The sequence below is a fragment of the Acinonyx jubatus genome, chromosome X (assembly GCF_027475565.1).
Source record: "Acinonyx jubatus isolate Ajub_Pintada_27869175 chromosome X, VMU_Ajub_asm_v1.0, whole genome shotgun sequence".
NCBI classification, from domain to species: Eukaryota; Metazoa; Chordata; class Mammalia; order Carnivora; family Felidae; genus Acinonyx; species Acinonyx jubatus.
The window spans coordinates 45,576,499-45,599,324 of record NC_069389.1 but is presented as its reverse complement, the minus strand read 5'-3'; the positions used below and the strand labels follow the sequence as shown (position 1 = coordinate 45,599,324).

Below are 22,826 nucleotides of genomic sequence, written 5' to 3'. Positions count from 1 at the left end.
CTTCATCTTCAGGGAAAAGTTTTAGCCTTTCACTTTTGAGTCTGATGTTAGTTGTGGGTTTTCTTTTTTTTTTTTTAATATATGAAATTTATTGTCAAATTGGTTTCCATACAACACCCAGTGCTCATCCCAAAAGGTGCCCTCCTCAATACCCATCACCCACCCTCCCCTCCCTCCCACCCCCCATCAACCCTCAGTTTGTTCTCAGTTTTTAACAGTCTCTTATGCTTTGGCTCTCTCCCACTCTAACCTCTTCTTTTTTTTTTTCCTTCCCCTCCCCCATGGGTTTCTGTTAAGTTTCTCAGGATCCACATAAGAGTGAAACCATATGGTATCTGTCTTTCTCTGTATGGCTTATTTCACTTAGCATCACACTCTCCAGGTCCATCCACGTTGCTACAAAAGGCCATATTTCATTTTTTCTCATTGCCACGTAGTATTCCATTGTGTATATAAACCACAATTTCTTTATCCATTCATTACTTGATGGACATTTAGGCTCTTTCCATAATTTGGCTATTGTTGAGAGTGCTGCTATAAACATTGGGGTACAAGTGCCCCTATGCATCAGTACTCCTGTATCCCTTGGATAAATTCCTAGCAGTGCTATTGCTGGGTCATAGGGTAGGTCTATTTTTAATTTTTTGAGGAACCTCCACACTGCTTTCCAGAGCGGCTGCACCAATTTGCATTCCCACCAACAGTGCAAGAAGGTTCCCGTTTCTCCACATCCTCTCCAGCATCTGTAGTCTCCTGATTTGTTCATTTTGGCCACTCTGACTGGCGTGAGGTGATATCTGAGTGTGGTTTTGATTTGTATTTCTCTGATAAGGAGCGACGTTGAACATCTTTTCATGTGCCTGTTGGCCATCCGGATGTCTTCCTTAGAGTAGTGTCTATTCATGTTTTGTGCCCATTTCTTCACTGGGTTCTTTGTTTTTCGGGTGTGGAGTTTGGTGAGCTCTTTATAGATTTTGGATACTAGCCCTTTTTCCGATATGTCATTTGCAAATATCTTTTCCCATTCCGTTGGTTGCCTTTTAGTTTTGTTGGTTGTTTCCTTTTCTGTGCAGAAGCTTTTTATCTTCATAAGGTCCCAGTAATTCACTTTTGCTTTTAATTCCCTTGCCTTTGGGGATGTGTCGAGTAGAGATTGCTACGGCTGAGGTCAGAGAGGTCTTTTCCTGCTTTCTCCTCTAAGGTTTTGATGGTTTCCTGTCTCACATTCAGGTCCTTTATCCATTTTGAGTTTATTTTTGTGAATGGTGTGAGAAAGTGGTCTAGTTTCAACCTTCTGCATGTTGCTGTCCAGTTCTCCCAGCACCATTTGTTAAAGAGGCTGTCTTTTTTCCATTGGATGCTCTTTCCTGCTTTGTCAAAGATGAGTTGGCCATACGTTTGTGGGTCTAGTTCTGGGGTTTCTATTCTATTCCATTGGTCTATGTGTCTGTTTTTGTGCCAATACCATGCTGTCTTGAGGATTACAGCTTTGTAGTGGAGGCTAAAGTCTGGGATTGTGATGCCTCCTGCTTTGGTCTTCTTCAAAATTCCTTTGGCTATTCGGGGCCTTTTGTGGTTCCATATGAATTTTAGGATTGCTTGTTCTAGTTTCGAGAAGAATGCTGGTGCAATTTTGATTGGGATTGCATTGAATGTGTAGATAGCTTTGGGTAGTATTGACATTTTGACAATATTTATTCCTCCAATCCATGAGCAGGGAATGTCTTTCCATTTCTTTAAATCTTCTTCAATTACCTTCGTAAGTTTTCTATAGTTTTCAGCATACAGATCTTTTACATCTTTGGTTAGATTTATTCCTGGTATTTTATGCTTCTTGGTGCAATTGTGAATGGGATCAGTTTCTTTATTTGTCTTTCTGTTGCTTCATTGTTAGTGTATAAGAATGCAACTGATTTCTGTACATTGATTTTGTATCCTGCAACTTTGCTGAGTTCATGTATCAGTTCTAGCAGACTTTTGGTGGAGTCTATCGGATTTTCCATGTATAATATCATGTCATCTGCAAAAAGCGAAAGCTTGACTTCATCTTTGCCAATTTTCATGCGTTTGATTTCCTTTTGTTGTCTGATTGCTGATGCTAGCACTTCGAACACTATGTTAAACAACAGCGGTGAGAGTGGGCATCACTGTCGTGTTCCTGATCTCAGGGAAAAAGCTCTCAGTTTTTCCCCATTGAGGATGATGTTAGCTGTGGGCTTTTCATAAATGGCTTTTATGATCTTTAAGTTTGTTCCTTCTATCCTGAGTTTCTCAAGGGTTTTTATTAAGAAAGGGTGCTGGATTTTGTCAAAGGCCTTTTTTGCATCGATTGACAGGATCATATGGTTCTTCTCTTTTTTTTTTGTTAATGTGATGTATCACGTTGATTGATTTGCAAATGTTGAACCAGCCCTGCATCCCAGGAATGAATCCCACTTGGTCATGGTGAATAACTCTTTTTATATGCCGTTGAATTCGATTTGCTAGTATCTTATTGAGAATTTTTGCATCCATATTCATCAGGGATATTGGCCTGTAGTTCTCTTTTTTTACTGGGTCTCTGGCTGGTTTAGGAATCAAAGTAATACTGGCTTCATAGAATGAGTCTGGAAGTTTTCCTTCCCTTTCTATTTCTTGGAATAGCTTGAGAAGGATAGGTATTATCTCTGCTTTTAACGTCTGGTAGAACTCCCCTGGGAAGCCATCTGGTCCTGGACTCTTATTTGTTGGGAGATTTTTGATAACCGATTCAATTTCTTCGCTGGTTATGGGTCTGTTCAAGCTTTCTCTTTCCTCCTGATTGAGTTTTGGAAGAGTGTGGGTGTTTAGGAATTTGTCCATTTCTTCCAGGTTGTCCAGTTTGTTGGCATATAAGTTTTCATAGTATTCCCTGATAATTGTTTGTATCTCTGAGGGATTGGTTGTAATAATTCCATTTTCCTTCATGATTTTATCTATTTGGGTCATCTCCCTTTTCTTTTTGAGAAGCCTGGCTCGAGGTTTGTCAATTTTGTTTATTTTTTCAAAAAACCAACTCTTGGTTTCATTGATCTGCTCTACAGTTTTTTTAGATTCTATATTGTTTATTTCTGCTCTGATCTTTATTATTTCTCTTCTTCTGCTGGGTTTAGGCTGCCTTTGCTGTTCTGCTTCTATTTCCTTTAGGTGTGCTGTTAGATTTTGTATTTGGGATTTTTCTTGTTTGTTGAGATAGGCCTGGATTGCAATGTATTTTCCTCTCAGGACTGCCTTCACTGCGTCCCAAAGCGTTTGGATTGTTGTATTTTCATTTTCATTTGTTTCCATATATTTTTTAATTTCTTCTCTAATTGCCTGGTTGACCCACTCATTCGTTAGTAGGCTGTTCTTTAACCTCCATGCTTTTGGAGGTTTTCCAGACTTTTTCCTGTGGTTGATTTCAAGCTTCATAGCATTGTGGTCTGAAAGTATGCATGGTATAATTTCAATTCTTGTAAACTTATGAAGGGCTGTTTTGTGACCCAGTATATGATCTATCTTGGAGAATGTTCCATGTGCACTCGAGAAGAAAGTATATTCTGTTGCTTTGGGATGCAGAGTTCTAAATATATCTGTCAAGTCCATCTGATCCAATGTATCATTCAGGGCCCTCGTTTCTTTATTGACCATGTGTCTAGATGATCTATCCATTTCTGTAAGTGGGGTGTTAAAGTCCCCTGCAATTACCACATTCTTATCAATAAGGTTGCTTATGTTTATGAGTAATTGTTTTATATATTTGGGGCTCTGGTATTTGGCGCATAGACATTTATAATTGTTAGCTCTTCCTGATGGATAGAGCCTGTGATTATTATATAATGCCCTTCTTCATCTCTTGTTACAGCCTTTAATTTAAAGTCTAGTTTGTCTGATATAAGTATGGCTACTCCAGCTTTCTTTTGGCTTCCAGTAGCATGATAAATAGTTCTCCATCCCCTCACTCTCAATCTAAAGGTGTCCTCAGGTCTAAAATGAGTCTCTTGTAGACAGCAAATAGATGGGTCTTGTTTTTTTATCCATTCTGATACCCTTTGTCTTTTGGTTGGCGCATTTAATCCGTTTACATTCAGTGTTATTATAGAAAGATACGGGTTTAGAGTCATTGTGATGTCTGTATGTTTTATGCTTGTAGTGATGTCTCTGGTACTTTGTCTCACAGGGTCCCCCTTAGGATCTCTTGTAGGGCTGGTTTAGCGGTGACAAATTCCTTCAGTTTTTGTTTGTTTGGGAAGACCTTTATCTCTCCTTCTATTCTAAATGACAGACTTGCTGGATAAAGGATTCTCGGCTGCATATTTTTTCTGTTTAGCACACTGAAGATCTCGTGCCAATTCTTTCTGGCTTGCCAAGTTTCAAAAGAGAGATCAGTCACGAGTCTTATAGGTCTCCCTTTATATGTGAGGGCACGTTTACCCCTTGCTGCTTTCAGAATTTTCTCTTTATCCTTGTATTTTGCCAGTTTTACTATGATATGTCGTGCAGAAGATCGATTCAAGTTACGTCTGAAGGGAGTTCTCTGTGCCTCTTGGATTTCAATACCTTTTTCCTTCCCCAGTTCAGGGAAGTTCTCAGCTATAATTTCTTCAATACCCCTTCAGCACCTTTCCCTCTCTCTTCCTCCTCTGGGATACCAATTATGCGTATATTATTTCTTTTTAGTGTATCACTTAGTTCTCTAATTTTCCCCTCATACTCCTGGATTTTTTTATCTCTCTTTCTCTCAGCTTCCTCTTTTTTCCATAACTTTATCTTCTAGTTCACCTATTCTCTCCTCTGCCTCTTCAATCCGAGCTGTCGTCGTTTCCATTTTGTTTTGCATTTCGTTTAAAGTGCTTTTCAGCTCCTCGTGACTGTTCCTTAGTCCCTTGATCTCTGTAGCAAGAGATTCTCTGCTGTCCTCTATACTGTTTTCAAGCCCAGCAATTAATTTTATGACTATTATTCTAAATTCACTTTCTGTTATATTATTTAAATCCTTTTTGATCAGTTCATTAGCTGTTGTTATTTCCTGGAGATTCTTCTGAGGGGAATTCTTCCGCTTGGTCATTTTGGATAGTCCCTGGAGTGGTGAGGACCTGCAGGGCACTTCCCCTGTGCTGTGGTGTATAACTGGAGTTGGTGGGCAGGGCCGCAGCCCGACGTGATGTCTGCCTCCAGCCCACTGCTGGGGCCACAGTCAGACTGGTGTGTGCCTTCTCTTCCCCTCTCCTAGGGGCGGGATTCACTGTGGGGTGGCGTGGCCCGTCTGGGCTACTTGCACACTGCCAGGCTTGTGATGCTGGGATCTGGCGTATTAGCTGGGGTGGGTAGGCAAGGTGCACGGGGGCAGGAGGGGCAGGCTTAGCTCGCTTCTCCTTAGGTGATCCACTTCAGGAGGGGCCCCTCTTCCGTGGGCCTCTCGTCTGCGCTTGGCTCCGGAGACTCCATTCTGCTAATTCTCTGGCGGTTTTCTGGGTTATTTAGGCAGGTGTAGGTGGAATCTATGTGATCAGCAGGACGCGCGGTGAGCCCAGCGTCCTCCTACGCCGCCATCTTCCCTCTCTCCTCGCCAAAATAATTTCTAAAAGAAAATACATTGAAACGAGGATTATTTTCTGTTCCCCATATAGGGCGATCTGGAGAGGAGAGCTTGATCCAGTGAGACCAGATAGAATGTTCTAACAAAACCTCCAGAGTAATTAACAGGCGTTATCTACCCAAGGAATGGAACAAATAGAAAGTTCAGGTTCTAAGTAGCTGCCTTGTTTGTGCCAGTGGCCTCACGCTAGCTCTTTATTAATTGCACCACCTGGGATGCTGATAGCGAACTGAGCTTTGGAACATTTCAGGCCTGGCATGGAATGCAGTTTTTACACAAGTGTCTTGTGGTTCAGAAATCCGACTTCACAGCTTATCTTCTGTTAGATGAAAGTGTTTACGGTGTGTCTGGAGCTGGAGTAAGTTCCTGCGGGTGCCCAAGAGCAGGGGCCTCCTCTCTCCTCTCATTAATTTGCTGATGCCTAACTGCACTGACGCAGCGGTGAGATACCGGGGAGAGAGCAGTTGTGGGTTTTCATAAATGTCTGTTACTGTATTGAGGAAGTGCCCTTTTATCTGAGTGTTTTTTATCTTGAATGGGTGTTGGGTTTTGTCACATTCTTTTCCTGCATCAACTGAGATGATCATGTCTTTTCATTTTATTAATGTGTGTATTATATCAGCTTTCCTTTTTTAGGAACTAGAAAATATATTTTTGTCATTAAGTCTTAAATGAATTTAATTTTCTCTTTCACACAATTTTTTAAAAAATCGTTTTTTTCTTTTTTTTAAGTTTTATTAAGAAATAATTGACATACAGAATTGTATAAAGTATACCATATACAGTATTCAGACTTGGCTTACATATATTGTGAAATAATTACCACAGTATACTTAGTTAACATCCATGATCTCATGTAGTTACAAAAAAAAGAGGTCCCACTAGAAGGAAGTACAAGACTGGATTCCTCTGATGAAGTAGAATTCCAGAGAAATTTGAAGCTGGTCATTAGAAGAAGTGGGAGTAGGATCATTAGGAAGAAGTTTCACTCTCACTTTGCTTCTCTTTTAGGTTTAGCAGCAGTAGTAACAGAGTTGACTTCAGTAGGATCTATCTAGACCATTTTCCCATTAAATCCTATAGGTGTCACATGTGGTTTTTGAGGAGAGTATGATAAAACTGGATGTTTGTATGTATGTGTATAGGATGAGATACTTGTATATGTGTGTTTTGTCATTCAGATAATTCATTTCCAGTAATCTTGTTGCCAGTTCAGTTGCCACTCAGCCCAGATGGTCTTTTTATTCCCTTTCTGTAAATAATGTGCATAGCATTTCTTTTTCCATTTCAGCCAACACTTATTGATTGCCCACTCTGCATTGTTAGGCTCCCTTGGTTTGAAATCAAATAATACATATCCCTGTCCTCAGGGTAAATCAGGGGTGACCTATTTACTTATCAATTCTTAAATGCTGTATAACAAGTAACTCCAGTAGAGGTATACCCAGGATGCTCTGGAGAGTTGAGGAAGCATTTCAATCAGACTGGGAGAACAAGGAAGGCTTCTTTAGGTAGTGAATCTGGAGCTGAATTTTGCAGGGTCAGTAAAGTAACTCATGAGGTTGCTCACTAAATGGATGTTGAGAGTGAATCAGAATTAGGTGATGCTTGGAGAAGGACATTTGCAGCAAAAGTACAAAGGTAGAAAGACATGAAAAATATGTGGCACATTCAGGGGTTCCTGCCTTTGTATATGAATTAAGTAAAGGGGCTACTGGTAGGAGTGGGAGGAGCTGAAATGTAGGTATCCATCTGTCTTTACCCTTCTGGACGAAATCTCAGTTTACCCTGCTTTTCCCTTTCACTGCAGTTTATCCTTCCCTGGAGTCTGATGATGATGACCCTGCTTTGAAATCTCGACCCAAGAAAAAGAAAAATTCAGATGATGCTCCATGGAGTCCTAAAGGTGATCCAGTATTCTGTCCTTAAACTCTGTAGGTATGGTTTGGGGAAAATAGGCTGGGGGTAGTTGGGATATTTAACATAAGGAGACATGATTCAGTCATTCATTTGTTTATTCAGTAAACATTTGTTGATTACCACCTGTGTGCCAGGTACCATGTTAGGGGCTGGAGTAAAAATGATCGATAAGACACATTTCATGCACTCAGCTCAGCATAGCCAGAGGTAACGAACCATGTTGCTTCTGATATTATATGGCTTGAAGTGAAAAGAATACCTTGAGGGACACCTGGGTGGCTCAGTTGGTTAAGCATTCAACTTTGACTTTGGCACAGGTCACAATCTCGAGGTTTGTGATTTCCAGACCCACATAGGGTTCTGTGCTGACAGTGCAGAGCCTGCTTGGGATTCTCTCTCTCTCCCTCTCTCTGCCCCTCCCCCACTCATGCTCTTGTGCACACTTTCTCTTTCATTATAAATAAATAAACTTCCAAAAAAAGATCTTGAGCATATTCCAACAAGCAGTCTCAGACTTCTGAGAACATTCTGCTACTGTCATCCCAGACCTTTGGTAATAAATAATGTTGTCAAATGAAGGAAATTCTGCTGACTGCCTAACTCCACAAGGCCCAAGACTCCTTAGACTGTCACCTATACTGGCTGAGAGGCCAGCTCTGAGGAAGGAAAAAAGAATGGTCATTGAGTTGAACATGGAATTTAGAGGGTAATTTTATTCATCTCATTGGTTCGGTGGTTTTCACAGTGGAGGTTGTGTCAGTTAGCTTTTGCTGCTTATTAAACTACCCAAAACTTAGCAGCTCAGAACAATAATGGCTGATCATTTCTCATGATTCTGTAGGTTGGCTAAGCTATTGTCCTAATCTGGACTGGCTTGGCTGGGGCTGGATGGTCTAAAAAGATCTTCCTCAGGGGTCTTGACCTAATTTGGGGTGGCTAGGGCCTCTCTCCCTGTGGTCTCTCCTGGTCTACCAGGGAGCCAGCCTGAGCTTTTCCACAGGATAGCAGAAGCATGTCCAGTAGTAAGAGAAGGAAAGCCCCAGCTTACCAGCACTTTTCAAGCCTCAGCCTGTGTCATGTTTTCAATTGTCCCACTGGCCAAAGCAAGGTACATAGTCAAGCCTCAATTCCAGGGTTGGAGAAATACATTACATCTCAAGAGAGAGGAGAGAGAGAGAGACAGCTGCAGAATCCTATGCTACAGGGAGATGAGAGCAAATTGAAAGCCATTACTGCAGCAGTCTTTCACAGAGGGTGCTGGCATCTCAGTTACCCATGGTTCCCCAGGAAATAAAGATCCTGTTGGCCCCACCCATCCTTATTTGGCCTTTCTGCTGTTGGCTTGGGGTTGGGGGACAAGGGTGGCAGAGTAATCCTAGGAAGTGTTCTCTTAGTGAGCCAGTCAGCAAATGTTACTTTTTTCTTTTTTAAGTCCTATTTTCTGATTGTATTTTTTCATATAGTTTCTGGCTGATTAGCAAAATAGAAAAGTGGGAAAATATGGAAAATAGAGGAAAGTGTAAAGAAGAAACCACCCATGATCCAGTTACCCGGAAGCAACCACTGTGTTAGTGTTTTGACACGTTTCTTTCAAGTCTGTTTTTCCTATGTATTTCTTTTTATGGTTAAAATTACACTGTGTAGAGACAAGCTTATATCCTGCTTTAAGCTTTTTTTTGCCTTTTAATCAAATTAATGTGTATATTTGGTAGCAAATAGTACAGAGGAGTTTAGGATGAAATGCAGTAGTCTTTGCCCCTGCTTTCCCCACTTCCAATCCTGTGCCTGAGAAGCAACCTCATAGTTTTTTTTTTTCTGGTTGTTACCTCCAAAATTCAAGATAATAGGGTTTATTTATACCACCATTTCTTGATGTACCAACTTAGTCTCTATTTCTCTGTCTCTCAGCTTCTGTCAGTCTGTCTTGATTATCCACTTTCTAAGATACAGACATTAGTACTCCTTCCTGCTTCCCACTTCTCATGAACTACACATTTTTGTTTACATTGTCAAGGTTGTTAGCATTTACATTTTCTTGTGATAAATACTCTATAGTAACTAGCGGTTGACTGTAAAAGTTGAAAACCAGTAAATATACCTGGCCTTTTAAATCAATACTATTTCATACGCATGTCCTTACGCCATTCTTTATAAGTATTTTAATGGCTACAAAATATTCTATTCTGTGGATATACCTTGTTTACCTAACTTCTCTTTAACGTGAGGCATTTAGCCTATTGCCACATTTTCACAATTAGTAATATTTGAGGTGAACATCTGTATATGTGTTGGTGTCTCTGATTATTTACCGACGATGGATCTCCGACGACGCCCAAAAGGGCAGGCATTTGGGTGGCTCAGTCAGTTAAGTGTCTGACTTCGGCTCAGGTCATGATCTCAACGGTTCATGAGTTCAAGCCCTGCATCGGGCTCTCTTCTATCAGCACAGAGCCTGCTTCAGATCATCTGTCTCCCCCACACCTTGCCCCTTCCCCACTTGTGTGCTCTCTCAAAAATAAATAAATAAACATTAAAATATAATAATAATTGTATAAACTCCAGGAGGGCAAAAAGTACATGTGGATATACAATAAAAAGTATCCTTCTCACCCGTTTCACAGTCTTTACTTCCCTACTAGAATTCACTAGAGGGTTGCTGTAAGCCTTTAGCTAATTATCCAGAGTTCTGAAAAAGTTTTTTTCTGACAATTTTTACCAGTTTTTCATTGTCTTAATTCAGGAGTGTGTTTTTGGAAGTCCTTAACTTTGTCATTCTTGCTATTGCCATCCATCATGACATACCAAATAGTTCAGTGTGCTTTGCTATGAAAATGACATTTTCTTCTATAGCCATGGTACCATTTTATGACACCTAAGTCAAATAACATTTATTTTCTAATGTCATTTAATACCAAATGCTTATTCAAATATCCCCCCCCCCCCCCCGTTGTACCAAAAGTATCTTATAATTTGTGTATTCAAATCAGGATGTTTTCAAGGACTAAACATTTCATTGGATTGTTATAATCTCTTAGTCTCAGTCATTTAAAATTTTTTATGATGACAGATTTCAAACATACATAAATGTAGAAAGATAGTACACAAACACCTATATTCTCAGTATATTTTGCTGTATTTGCTTTATTCATTTATCTTCTAGCTTTTGCTGAGCCACTTCAAAGTAGTGTGCAGCCATAACATGATATTTTACCCCTTAATACTTCAGTATCGCCTAAGGACACCCTCCTACGTAACCATACTACCTTTGTTGTACTTAACAGTTAATAATTCCTTAAGATCGTCTAATACCCAGTCCATCATTAAATTTTCTCCACTGTGCCCCACAAAATGTCTTTTATAGTATTTTTTCCTCAAAATCCAGGTTCACTGAAGGAGGGTTTTTTTTTTCCAGCTTAAAACAAGAACTTTCTCATGTATTATACAGGTCAGGCATTTGGAAAGGGTACAGTAAGGGTAGCTTGTCTCTACTCCATATAGTATGGGGCCTTATCTGGGAAAATTAGAAAGCTGAGGGGGTTTCTTGATGGCCAAGAGTTTGAATCATCTGAGGTGTCACTAACTTTCATATCTGGTGCCTAGGCTGGGAAGACTCAAGGACTAGAACTGCCAAGCATAGTGCCAACATGTGGCCTCTCCATGTGACTAGCTTCCTCATTGCCTGGTGGCCTCAAGGCAATCGAACTTCTTCCATGCCTGCTCAGGGCTCAAAGTGTGTGTTCTAGCAAGCAATGCAGAAACTGAAATTGCCTTTTCTGACTTAGCCTGGGAAGTCAGGCAGTGTTACCTTCACCACATTCTATAGGCTACAAATAAGCCTGCTGAAATTCAATGGGAGGAAACATAAGACCTCACCTATCAATAGAACAATGTCAAAGAATTTGAGGCCTTGTTTTAAAACCACCACACATAACAAAACTATAGAGAACAATATAAAATATATCCAAGAATCTATAACCAAAATTGCACATTAACATTTTTGCTACATTTGCTTCACATCATTTTTAAACAAATGTTACCTTTATAAAGAGAGGACTTCAGCCTTTTGAATTGCTTATTCTGTAATCTGCATACTGCTTATACGGAAAGTCTTTTTTTATAATAATAATAGCTAACCAAGGAATCTTTAAATCTAGGTCAATAGCCACCACCACCTCTTTTTTTTCCTTTGACACTGACTTTTTTCTTTAATTAAAAATAGAATAGTACAATAAATTCCCATACACCCACCACTAAGAATCAACAGTTACCAAGATTTTGCTATGTTTGATTCATCTATTTTCTTTTTATCAAAATTGTCAGTGCTTTGAAGCAGATCCTAAATATTGTGTCATTCCTCACTTCCAATGTACTTTAATAAGCATCTCTAAAAAAATACATTTTCTCATATAACCATAATCCTATTATCATACATAACAAAATTAATAATGTGATAATTCCTATCCATGATCTAATACTAAGTCCATAATCAATTTTCCTCAATTGTCTAACCAAAAAAGGTATTTTTACAGTGGATTTGTTTAAATCAGGATCTAACAGTTCACAAAGTATTTGGCTGTCATACCTTTTGAGTCTTTCTTAACCTAGAGCATTCCCCCTTTTTTGTTTTATGCTGTTGATTATTGTAAAAGCTAGTGTAATTGTAACACATCCCACCTTCTAGATTTGTTTGTTTCCTTGTGACATTGTCTTTTTAATGAAACAGGCCAGTTATCTTGTAGAATGTCTGATTGTTTTCTCATGTTGTCATTTAACTTGTTGTCTTATCTCTTCATTTCCTAAAAACTGGAAGTAATATGAACCACTTACTTGATTTTAGGTCTTTGGCAAAACTACTTCCCAGGTGATGCTGTGAATTTCATATTGCACTGTATCAGGAGGCACATGAAGTCAGCTGTCTCACTATTAGTAACAATCAGGTTAATGCTTACCTAAGGGGGGGGGGGCGCCTGGGTGGCTCAGTCAGTTAAGTGTCCATCTTCAGCTCAGGTCATGATCTTGCAGTTTGTGGGTTCGAGCCCCGCATCAGGCGCTGTGCTGACAGGTTGGAGCCTGGAGCCCTCTTCGGATTCTGTGTCTCCCTCTCTCTCTGACCCTCCCCTGCTCATATTCTGTCTCTCTCTCTCCCTCAAAATAAATAAACATTAAAAAAGATTTTTTTAATAAAAAAATATGCTTAGTTAAGGGGGTGATAGGATCTTACTGTCATAAAGCTAGTTTTTTTCCTTCTTGAGACTACAAGTAGTATGTGAGGTAATACTTAGGTACTGTGTGAATATCCAGTGCCCTAGAATCAATTGTTTTATTAGGCCTTGCAAACCTGTGATTTTCTAATTCTGTCATTCCATTTATTAGCTGGCATTCTTCTATAAAGAAGAGTTCGCCTTCATCATCTGGGGCCATTTGGTTATCCTGAAGTATACTTCCTATGTAAAATGTGGGATAAGTATTTTTTGATTTCAAGATTCTTATGGCACTATAAAAAGGTTATACAAGAAGACAGTCTTCTTCAGGAATTCATAGCCTGTTTGGTTGACCACATAACACACACAGCAGCACATCAATGTTAGGGAATGAGACAAGATGGTACATAATATATATTGAGTGACTTGTATGTATTGTAAGTTCAGGAGAGGGAGAAGTCGGTGTGAGCCAGAGAGGTCCTAGAGGTTTTGTATAGAAAGTTGATTTCAGCTTGCCTTTGAAGGATAGGCAGGTTTTGAAGTGGGGGACAAAGGGAAGAGGGTACTCTAGGCAGTATGGATGGTGAGGATGAAGGCACAGGGAGAGAGGATGAGCTGTACTTATTCTGGAGGTATAATAAGCCATTCTGTTTAGAGAAGCTGAGAATATGGATGTAGAAATAAGGTTGAGGAGGTAAGTAGGCCAGGAGCAGACCATGGACAACCTTAAATGCCAATTCAGGGAAGTTAACTTTTACCCTGTAATCAGTGTGTGCATTGTGTTCTTTGAGCATTTGTAAATTAGCTTCTTCCCTGATGGGAAACAAAATCTAACTTTCTAAAAAGCTATAAGCAGGGGGACCAGTGAGACCACTTTTGGGGAGGCTCAGAGGTAGGGAATATGGTTGACATTCAGATAAATGTTTTCATCCTGTTTCCTCTGCAGCCCGTGTGACCCCAACTCTACCAAAGCAGGACCGTCCTGTCCGTGAGGGGACCCGGGTAGCTTCCATTGAGACGGGCTTGGCTGCAGCAGCTGCAAAACTAGCCCAGCAGGTAGGTGCTGACATCTAGGCAGTGGCCTTGCTACTGACCCCAGTTTCCTTAGAGCCTTAAAACTGAGACCTTCAGGCTGATAGGTTCCCACTGTTGTCTCATCGGGGAGTGGGTGGGTAGCCTTTGATCTTTATATATGGCGTTATCCTAGGCTCCTCCTATATCCTTCACAGCCCAACTCGATGACAAGCTACTTCCACAGATCACACAGTTGACATGATTTAGGATGAAAGGAAATAGGGGGCCAGAGAAAAGCTCTTGTTGATTCACTTGCCTTTCTAGGTGTGTAAAAACCTGTTAGGTGGGAAGGACCAGGGCTGTCCTTGAATGAGAGCATTTGCCATCAGATGGAACCCCGAGGAGGTTACTAGCTGAGTGTACTCAAGTTCTCTGCCACCCAACCAGTATTGGATTTTGATTTTGGGGGAGAGGCTTTCCTTGTCCTCTGTGCCAAATATTATTGCCTTAATCTTCAGCCCCTGCTGCCCAAGAAAACTTCACCCACTAGTTTTTGTCCTAAAGGGTCACTTCACTAGAATTAAATTGACCTCCTAGCAGGTTACAGTTTACAAAGTTCTCTAATGTGTATACTGCGCTCAGCAACCCTGGGAACAGTTGGAGTTGAATTTTCTGGTTCTCTCCTTATCAACATCTTCTTGACTCTTCATGCCACACACTATTGCTTAGAGCATTTGTTGGGTATCTGCTTTTATGTTAGGGGCTTCCATGTACAACGTCTCATGTAATCTGCCCAGTAGCCCTGTTCAATAGGTGATATTTTCATCATTTTACAGGTGAAGAAAATGAGGCTCTCTTTAAGTGACTAGTCCAGGATAATACAGCCAGTAAATAGAGGAGACAAGATTCAAACTCATATCCTCTAACTTCAAATTTCATGTTACTTGCTATTTCAATAAAATAGTTAAATGTTTATAGAATTTAATAATCATACCCTATCTCAATAAAATTTAATAGAACGATGTTTTAAATATGCTGTTATATGGAGTGCTCGAGTTGCTTAGAAATGTCTCAGAGGCTGTTGTTGGGAGTTAGCAGAGACCAAGCAGGGCAGGTAGGCCATCTCTGACCAGAACTTCCCTCTGTTATATATATCCTAGTGCCATGTTAGATGTAATCTGGAAAAAAAGTGGGGGAGGGGAGTGTTCTACTGCTTTAAATAAACAGATACATTAATTAAAGCTGTGAAAACTATTTTTAGTGCCTTCTAAGGAGCTCACTTCTGTTTCGGTTGATGAGGGATGACTTGAAAGAAGAGGATTTGAATCTGGGAGGCGTTTTGCAGGCTGAGCTTTTGGAAGGAACAGAAAGGCATTCCAGGAGAAGGGAAATGCTTAGCAAAGCACACAAGGCCCTCTTAATTTGTTCTCTGGTCACCTCTCCTCCCTAACCTCCTACCAGCCCCTCATACATGCCCTTCACACCAGCTATACTACTGTACCATGATACTTGAAGTTCACTTAGCGTGTATCACAGTGTCTCATGCCTCTGCCTTTGCACAGGTTGTTCCTCTGTCCACTGGGAATTATCCCTTTCGGATGCCTTACCTAACACACCTTCATACCACCTACCACCAATTTATTACAGTTAGTCTTCTGTGCTTCTGTAGCATTCTCTCTTAACAGTCATAAGTGTGCTTTTCTGTGTTCCTTATTAAACTGTAAGTGCCTGAAGGGTGGGGATATATCTAATTTAATTTGGTATCCCCACTATACTAAACATGTGTTTAGTCAGTGTTGGGTGAATGAATGGATGGATGAATAAATAAATGAGTAGATCTTTCCTGGATTGGAGGCTTCATAGGGAATAGGGTAAGATAAATTCAGATTAAAAAATGGATTGTAGAACTAGCCTGCCTGACTTTGAATCTTCACTCTATCACTTTAGCAAGTTACTTAATTTCTCTATGCCTCAGTTTCCTCATAAACTTTGAGGATTAGATGAGGTAATATATGGAAAAGCTCAGAGCATGGCACTTGTCACAGAGTAAGTACTATAGACGTGTTAGCTTCTCAGTGTAATCATTATGGGTTGGATAGGGATGAATGGCCAGACTGTAGAAGACCATGAATGTCAGACTGGGAAGTTTGAACTTGGGTGAAGACCTGCTAACAGGCTTCTGAGCAAGGAAATTGGCAAGTGTAAGTGATTCTGTCATAAAACACTCTAGTCTTCTGTAATTCATCTGGATGAATTACATGAGGAGATTGGCAGCAAAGGTAGAAAAATTTCAGCTATTTGATCTAGGTGTGAATAGATAATCTCTGGATTCAGATGAGAGACATGGGGGCAGAAATGCAGTTTCTGGTATGGGTGGAATAGCAGTATGGCTGAGAAAAGTGATTCTGAAGCCCAGTGGCTTAGGTCTGAATCCCAGCTTGGTCACATATTGGTCCTATAACCTTGGGAAAATGACTTAATCTCTCTGTGCCACAGTTTCTTCTCAAAATGTGATTTTAATTCTTTCTTCTCATACTTCTTCTGAGTATTAAATGAGTTAAATTGTAGAACAGTACCTGGCCTGTATTACTAATATTATTATTCTTATCCCCCAGAAATTCCTATTGTAGCCACAGCCTGGCAGGAGTAGGCCCGTGCTGCCAAGGCAAAGAAATGTAATCACTGAGTTGGTCTGTGAGGCTGTGTAGCATTTCAGAAGGTGAAGTCGTTCACATGCTCTTAGCACCACCTTTCCAGGTTCTCAGGGCTCCAGATGCCCACTCTACAGGTACCCACTACACAGTGGATAGTAGCTCCATAGAGCAATGGATGGATGAAATTCAAGATGTTGGGAGAAGTGCCATAACTTCTTATTCATCTCTCCCATCCAGAATTGAGGTTTTAAGACCTAGTGGCCTGGAGGATTGCCAAGTCCTCTATTAAAAGACCAGCAAAAATAAGAGAAACCTTGTAAGATATGAAGATAGAGCAATAGTTCACCACTTGCTGAGTACCTACTATGTGCTAAGTGTTTTTACATCATTATTTTATTTAATCTCTCTGACAACCCTGAAAAACATTTATTTGGCCCATTTTACAGATGAGGCGATTGAGATTCACAAAGGTTAGTAACTTGATGAGGTCATCCCACTCAGAGAGCACAAGCCTATATTTGAGCCCCAGTTTTTGTTTGTTTGTTTGGGGTTTTTTTGGTTTTTGTTTTTCTTTGTTTTTTTAAAAATTTTATTTTATTCCAAAGCTACTCCTCTTTCACTCTCAGAGTTCCTTTTTGAGAAGTGTACAGGGTGGGTATTCAGATAGACCTGGCTGAATCCTGGACCTAGCAGTTCTTCACCTGTGAGGCTTTGGGCTCAAACTACTTAATATCCCTGCACCTCAGTTTTCTCTTCTATAAACTGAGGGGTTTTCCTTCTCAGGGCTACTCTGAGGATTAAATGAAGTTAAGCAGACTGTTGGCCCTTGCACAACACAGGTTTGAACTGCACAGGTCCACTTATACGTAGATTTTTTTTTTTTTTTTAGTGTAGTACTGTAAATGTATTTTCTCTTCCTTAGGATTTTCCTGATATTTTCTTTTCTCTGCCTTTATTGTAAGTCAGTCAGAGAAAGACAGAGAGCATATGTTTTCACTCCTATGTGGATCTTGAGAAACTTAACAGAAGACCATGGGGGAGGGGAAAGGGAAAAAAAGTTACAAACAGAGAGGGAGGGAGGCAAACCATAAGAGACTCTTACATACAGAGAACAAACTGAGGGTGGATAGGGGAGAGGGGAAGGTGGGTGATGGGCATTGAGGAGGGCACTTGTTAGGATGAGCACTGGGTGTTGTATGGAAACCAATTTGACAATAAATTATATTAAAAAACAAAAGATACAGTATATAATATGTATAACATACAAAATATATGTTAATCGACTATTTATGTTATCAGTAAGGCTTCCAGTCAACAGTAGGCTATTAGTAGTTAAGTTTTTGGGGAGTCAAAATGGATTTTCGCCTGCATGGGAGGTTAGTACTACCCTAACCCTTACGTTGTTCAAGGGTCAACTATATAAAGGGCCTTAGGTGCCGACATAAATGTAGCTATTCTTATTAGAAGTATCCATAGTCCACCTCATAAATGGCAATGCTAGGACCAAAACCCAAGTCTCTGAACTCATTTACCCTTCTGTTACCACTGTACTGGTTAGTGGCAGTGATAACTTAAGGGTGGATGGTACCAAAGAGATGACCTCAGGTGATGGGAGGTCTCTGTGTTTTGTATACATAACATCCAGACTAGACTTGGGGTGGGGAGAGTTGTAGAACCACATCTACCAGTGTCTAGTTTCCTTTTTGGGCAATTCTCTCTTCTCCACTCCTGAATTTTCCCCTCCCACTTGGCTTATATTTCAGGAGCTGCAGAAGGCCCAGAAGAAGAAATACATCAAGAAGAAGCCTTTGTTGAAGGAGGTAGAACAGCCTCAACCTCAAGAGTCCAATCTCAGCATGGCAGCGCCAGCCCCAACTCTGGCGACTGCACCCCAGCTTCTCACCTCCTCCTCGCCCTTGCCTCCTCCTGAGCCTAAACAAGAGGCCCTCTCAGGAAGTCTTGCTGACCACGAATATACTGCTCGTCCCAATGCCTTTGGTATGGCCCAGGCAAACCGCAGCACCACACCCATGGCCCCTGGCGTCTTCTTGACCCAGCGGCGCCCTTCAGTTGGCTCCCAGAGCAATCAAGCAGGACAAGGTACAGCTGCCATATGGTTGCAGAACTGAGTAGGATCTTAGGGTCACCAGCTCCAAACCCTAAGTACCCTGGTAGATGAGAATACCTGGGAGGGATACTGATGGTCAACCTAAGGCGCTTGTATTTGATCTCTTAGGCAATGAAGGGACGTTAACTGATGTTAAACAGGGGCATTTCAGATGTGGGTTTAGAAAGAGCCTTCTGATGACCAGAGTGGAGGGTGGGCAGTGGGTGAGAAGTCTAGGGAGGAGACATATACACAGGTTTCAGGCTGCAGTGAAGAGAAGCTGGGGCTATAGCAGAGGGAATGAAGAGGGAGAAGATAAATTGATCAAATATGGAGGAGGTCACAGTGGACATGGGAAGTGATTTGATGTGGGGAGAGAGAGGAAGAGGCAATGGGGGGCATGACTCAAGCTCTCTTTTTCCTCACTTTGGCCTTCAAAGCCCAGTCCCTAGAGTATGCAGCTCAAGGGTGGTGAAGTCAGTGTGGCATTGGATGATGAAGATGAGGGTTGCTAATGAAACAAGGCCGTGGGAATGCCACCTTCCAGGACACTGAGCTATAATCACTAACCAGGCACTTGTCCAGTCTCCATGGTCAGGATAAGAGGACAGGGAGGCATTACCACATCCCTGCAGAATTTAGGAAGGAAAATGATTGGGACCAAATAAATCAATGAGGAAAAGGAATCAGACAGGCTAATCAGGGAGTAGATAGCTGCTGCAGGAGGTCATAGGAGGAAGCGCCAAGGCATGATGGAAGTAGTTAAGAAGGGCCTCTTGCCCAAGATGTGCCTGGAGCCAGTAGAAGAATGGGGACACTCTGTGGGCAAAGGAACAGAGGAGGGGGGTAGAACAAATATAGATGGTGCTGGAGTTGTTGCTGAAGCCCTTGCCATAGCCTTTACTTACCTCTCTTTTCCCCACAGGAAAGCGTCCTAAAAAGGGCCTGGCCACAGCAAAGCAGAGACTTGGCCGTATCCTGAAAATCCACAGAAATGGCAAACTACTTCTGTGAGCCCCCTAGTGTCCTGCCCCTCTCCCCTTCACGCCCATTGCCTTCTCCATCGTCAACTCTCGGGGCACTCCTGGATCCTATCTGCCCCGGACAAGGTGCTGAGGCGCATTGTCCTGCTTTCTTGGAACTGACCAAAGGCACGGACTCCCCAAAGGGCCCCTTCACCAACTCCCCTAACTCCCTTTTCTACTTCCACTAGAGCATCCTGCCTTCCTTCTCCATACCTCTGACTAGCAGGTAAATGGGAGAGGTTTCTGGCTGACCAGAACCTTCTTCTGCTGCTTCAGCCTGTTTCTTTTTTACCAGCCTTATCTGCCCTATACTCGCATCCCCACTTAGAGCTAGGAGGCAGGATGAAGAGAAACAAAGTGAGCCTGGGCCCCTTGCTATTTCCCTGATTATGGAGTTCCCAGTGCTCAACACTTCCCACAACTCCAGCCCTGTCTGCAGAAGCCTGTCCACCTTTGCCCATATGTTCTTCCCCTTCTGCCCCCCAGCCAAGTGGACATATCCCATTCCAGATTCGTTCCTGGGAGAAGGGTCTAGCCTCTTTCCCCTCTTGCCAAATGCATCATGAAAATAAAGAAGAGGGCCTGGAGTCTTCTTATTGCCCCAGTAGGGGCCATTTCCAGAGGTGGACTAGAAAGGCTGTGGGCTGACTTCATTCATCTTTGGGAAGAAGAGAGATTTCTGTCATGTCTAAAGGTGGGGAGAGGACCAACACCCAAGCCTTTGACCATGACTTTGTAGCCCATTGGAGGAAGCTACTTTTGGGTGGCTACCAATGAGGTCCCCTGTCCCAGGGTGAGCTTCAGGGATTTGCCTGGATTTTGAGGTCCTGCAGAACATTATCCATGTGGCTATAGCTGGGCCCCAACAGGTGATCTTCCAACAGTCTGAAAGTTCCTACCACTGAAGCAGATAACTCTGGCCCTATGTACAGCCTGCTCTCTTCACCTGTACCACAGAGCACAGCCTGGACCTTCTGGAAAGGATGTGACAGGACAGCTCACCTCTGGGTTCTCCATCAGGAGCCTCCCTCCTTTCCCCACCTAAGTCTTGGTCTAAAGAACACCTCAGAACTCACATCTTCGCTTCTGGGCCTTTGTGCTCCCAGACATCAGGTCAATGCTCAAGCAGAGTACAGATGGGCTATTCGAGAGCCTGAACCTGGGAGAGGAGATGCCCATCTGTAAAGGAGCAGATCATCTGATCCTCCCCTCCCTGTCTTCCCTTTGTGGATGTCTCTATTGTCCAGACAGTGCCCAACCCCTCCTCCTCCACTGTCTCCCTCCACCTCAGTTTGTCCCGCCTCTCTGGCAACCTGGACTGGATGGATAATGCCCCACTCCCTCCATTTTGGTACTGCCCAAGTGGAGTGCATCCTTGTCCTCTACTCCCCACTTTGACCTCACCCCAGTTTGCCCAGTGCTTCTGGGCAATTTAATAGCTACCATTGCAGGCTATGGGAGTATGTGAGGCTGCCCTTGTTGTTTTTGTGTCTCCACTTTCTTTCTTTTCTCTACAGCCCCACATCTACTCTCCTCATTTGGAATCAGGGGCCCCTTAACCCCATTCCTTTTTTTAATTTTGGGGACTCCAGGGGCCATGCAGTCCTCCATCTAGTCACACCAAAGGCAAAAAGCCTGGCTACCTCCCCCCCCCCCCCAGAACGTGAGGTCCCCACTCCCCTCCCCTCTATTTCCACCCAGCTTTGCTCTTCTTGGGGATTTCAAGGCAGCAGAGGGTAGTGAGGGGAGGGAAGGAGGAACAGTTTGTGTCCCTGTGTAGGCAACTGCCTGACTAGGCCCTGCCTGACTGCTGTAACAAAGACCAGGACCCCAGCCCTTCTGCCCATTCACACCCTCCCCCCTTGATATTTCAAAGGCAGCTAATTGCTAGCAAATCCCCCTGGTTCCAGGCCTCTTTCCCCTCTGTTTCTTTGTTAGAAGTTTCTGTGGAGCTGAAACCCAACTTCCATTTGACTGGGTTTCCATTTAGTTTAGTTGGGCTCTCAGAGTCTCCTGTATGTTGTTTTGTGTTTTAAATGAAAAGCAAGTTTACCCTCAGAGTTATGCTTTTCCAAAGAGACTAGTGTGCTTTTTCTTTTCTTTTTTTTTTTTAAATGTTTCAGGTTCTAAGTGAAGTGAGTTGGGGAGGGGTTGGAGTGGTAGTAACTAAGGTGTAGAACATGGTGAGAGTTAACCTCTGGTATCCAGTCCCTAGCACAGAGCTGGAGGTTGGATAGGGGGCAGGGAGAGAGGATTTCTATTCACCTTTAATATATTTTTACAGAAAAGCAAACAATTTAAAAACAAGCCCACCGCTTCTGTACATGTCTAAATATATTTTTAGAAGTGGGTAGGATTGTGAATTTCTGATGCAGGGCCTTTTTATAAACAGGTTAGAATAGCATCATACAGACTTCTCTGTTGTTTTTTCCCCTGTTTTTTTCTTATGTTGTGTTACTAATGTAATTTATATTTTTTTTAGATCCTCCCTTTCCTATATAGATAAAAGTGATTTATCTTGGCAAATGCTTTGCTTGGCATTCTTTTGTGGTGGTAGTGGTGGTGGTGGGTGGTGCGGTGGGTCCAGGAGTGTCACCTTCTCTTTACATTTTCTCTTTCTCTCCCTTTTGTGAACTCAGCACTTCCTTGGTGCCCAACCTTACACCTGAGGTGGGGAGGGGACAGAATCCCAGCTTTCATGAGAGACACAATTGACACATTAGAAACATAACCAGAAGTACAGTGAGCAGAAAAGAAAGAGGCAACAATTCAAAGTGGCCTGACAAGTTTGTTGGGAAGGCTTTCCATATCTTCCATGGGCTGTTCTTAGTGGTTACACCTGTATTGTCTTTGAATATGGAATTTTGGTGTTTTGTTTTTCTTCCCTCACTCTTTATCTGACATGCTCCTCCAGGCTGAACTTGAATACTGTGTTTAGGTCCAGTGCAAGGGATAAGATAGAATTATTAGAGCTAACACATCATGATCATTTCCTTGTGCTAGACACTTCTCTTAGTGTTCTATGTATATTGATTCATTTAATCCTCACTGATGTCCTCATCCTACTGATCAGAAAACAGAGGCGAAGAAACCTTCTAGCATCAAACATCTTAAGTTGTGGGGCCAGCCTGGTTCCATAGTCTGTGTTCTTATCACAGTACCACCTCTCACTGATAACCACTACAATTTATTAAGTGCCTTTTCTGTGCCAGGCATTGGGCTAGGGGTTTTACTTAGGATATCTCATTTAATGCTCACTGACAACGTTGGGAGATAGTTGTTAGTCCTGTTTACAGTGAAGGAGATTGA

The 22,826-nt window shown here is 42.0% G+C and overlaps 1 protein-coding gene across 4 annotated transcripts in view; it reads left to right on the top strand.

Annotated features, from left to right (window-relative positions):
• PHF8 (PHD finger protein 8) overlaps positions 1–22,043 on the top strand; it is a 94,138-nt gene extending 72,095 nt beyond the window's left edge. For 3 of the 4 annotated variants that reach the window (XM_015083414.3, XM_015083415.3, XM_015083413.3), the window contains 4 exons: positions 7,407–7,502; positions 13,664–13,773; positions 18,149–18,485; positions 19,418–22,043. In XM_015083414.3, coding sequence (XP_014938900.2) covers positions 7,407–7,502; positions 13,664–13,773; positions 18,149–18,485; positions 19,418–19,506 — 632 coding nt within the window. In that variant the 3' untranslated portion in view covers positions 19,507–22,043. Of the gene's footprint in view, positions 1–7,406; positions 7,535–13,663; positions 13,774–18,148; positions 18,486–19,417 lie in introns of those variants that run through there. The other variant, XM_053202354.1, reaches the window with a different exon arrangement.
• Positions 22,044–22,826: the final 783 nt, after the last annotated feature.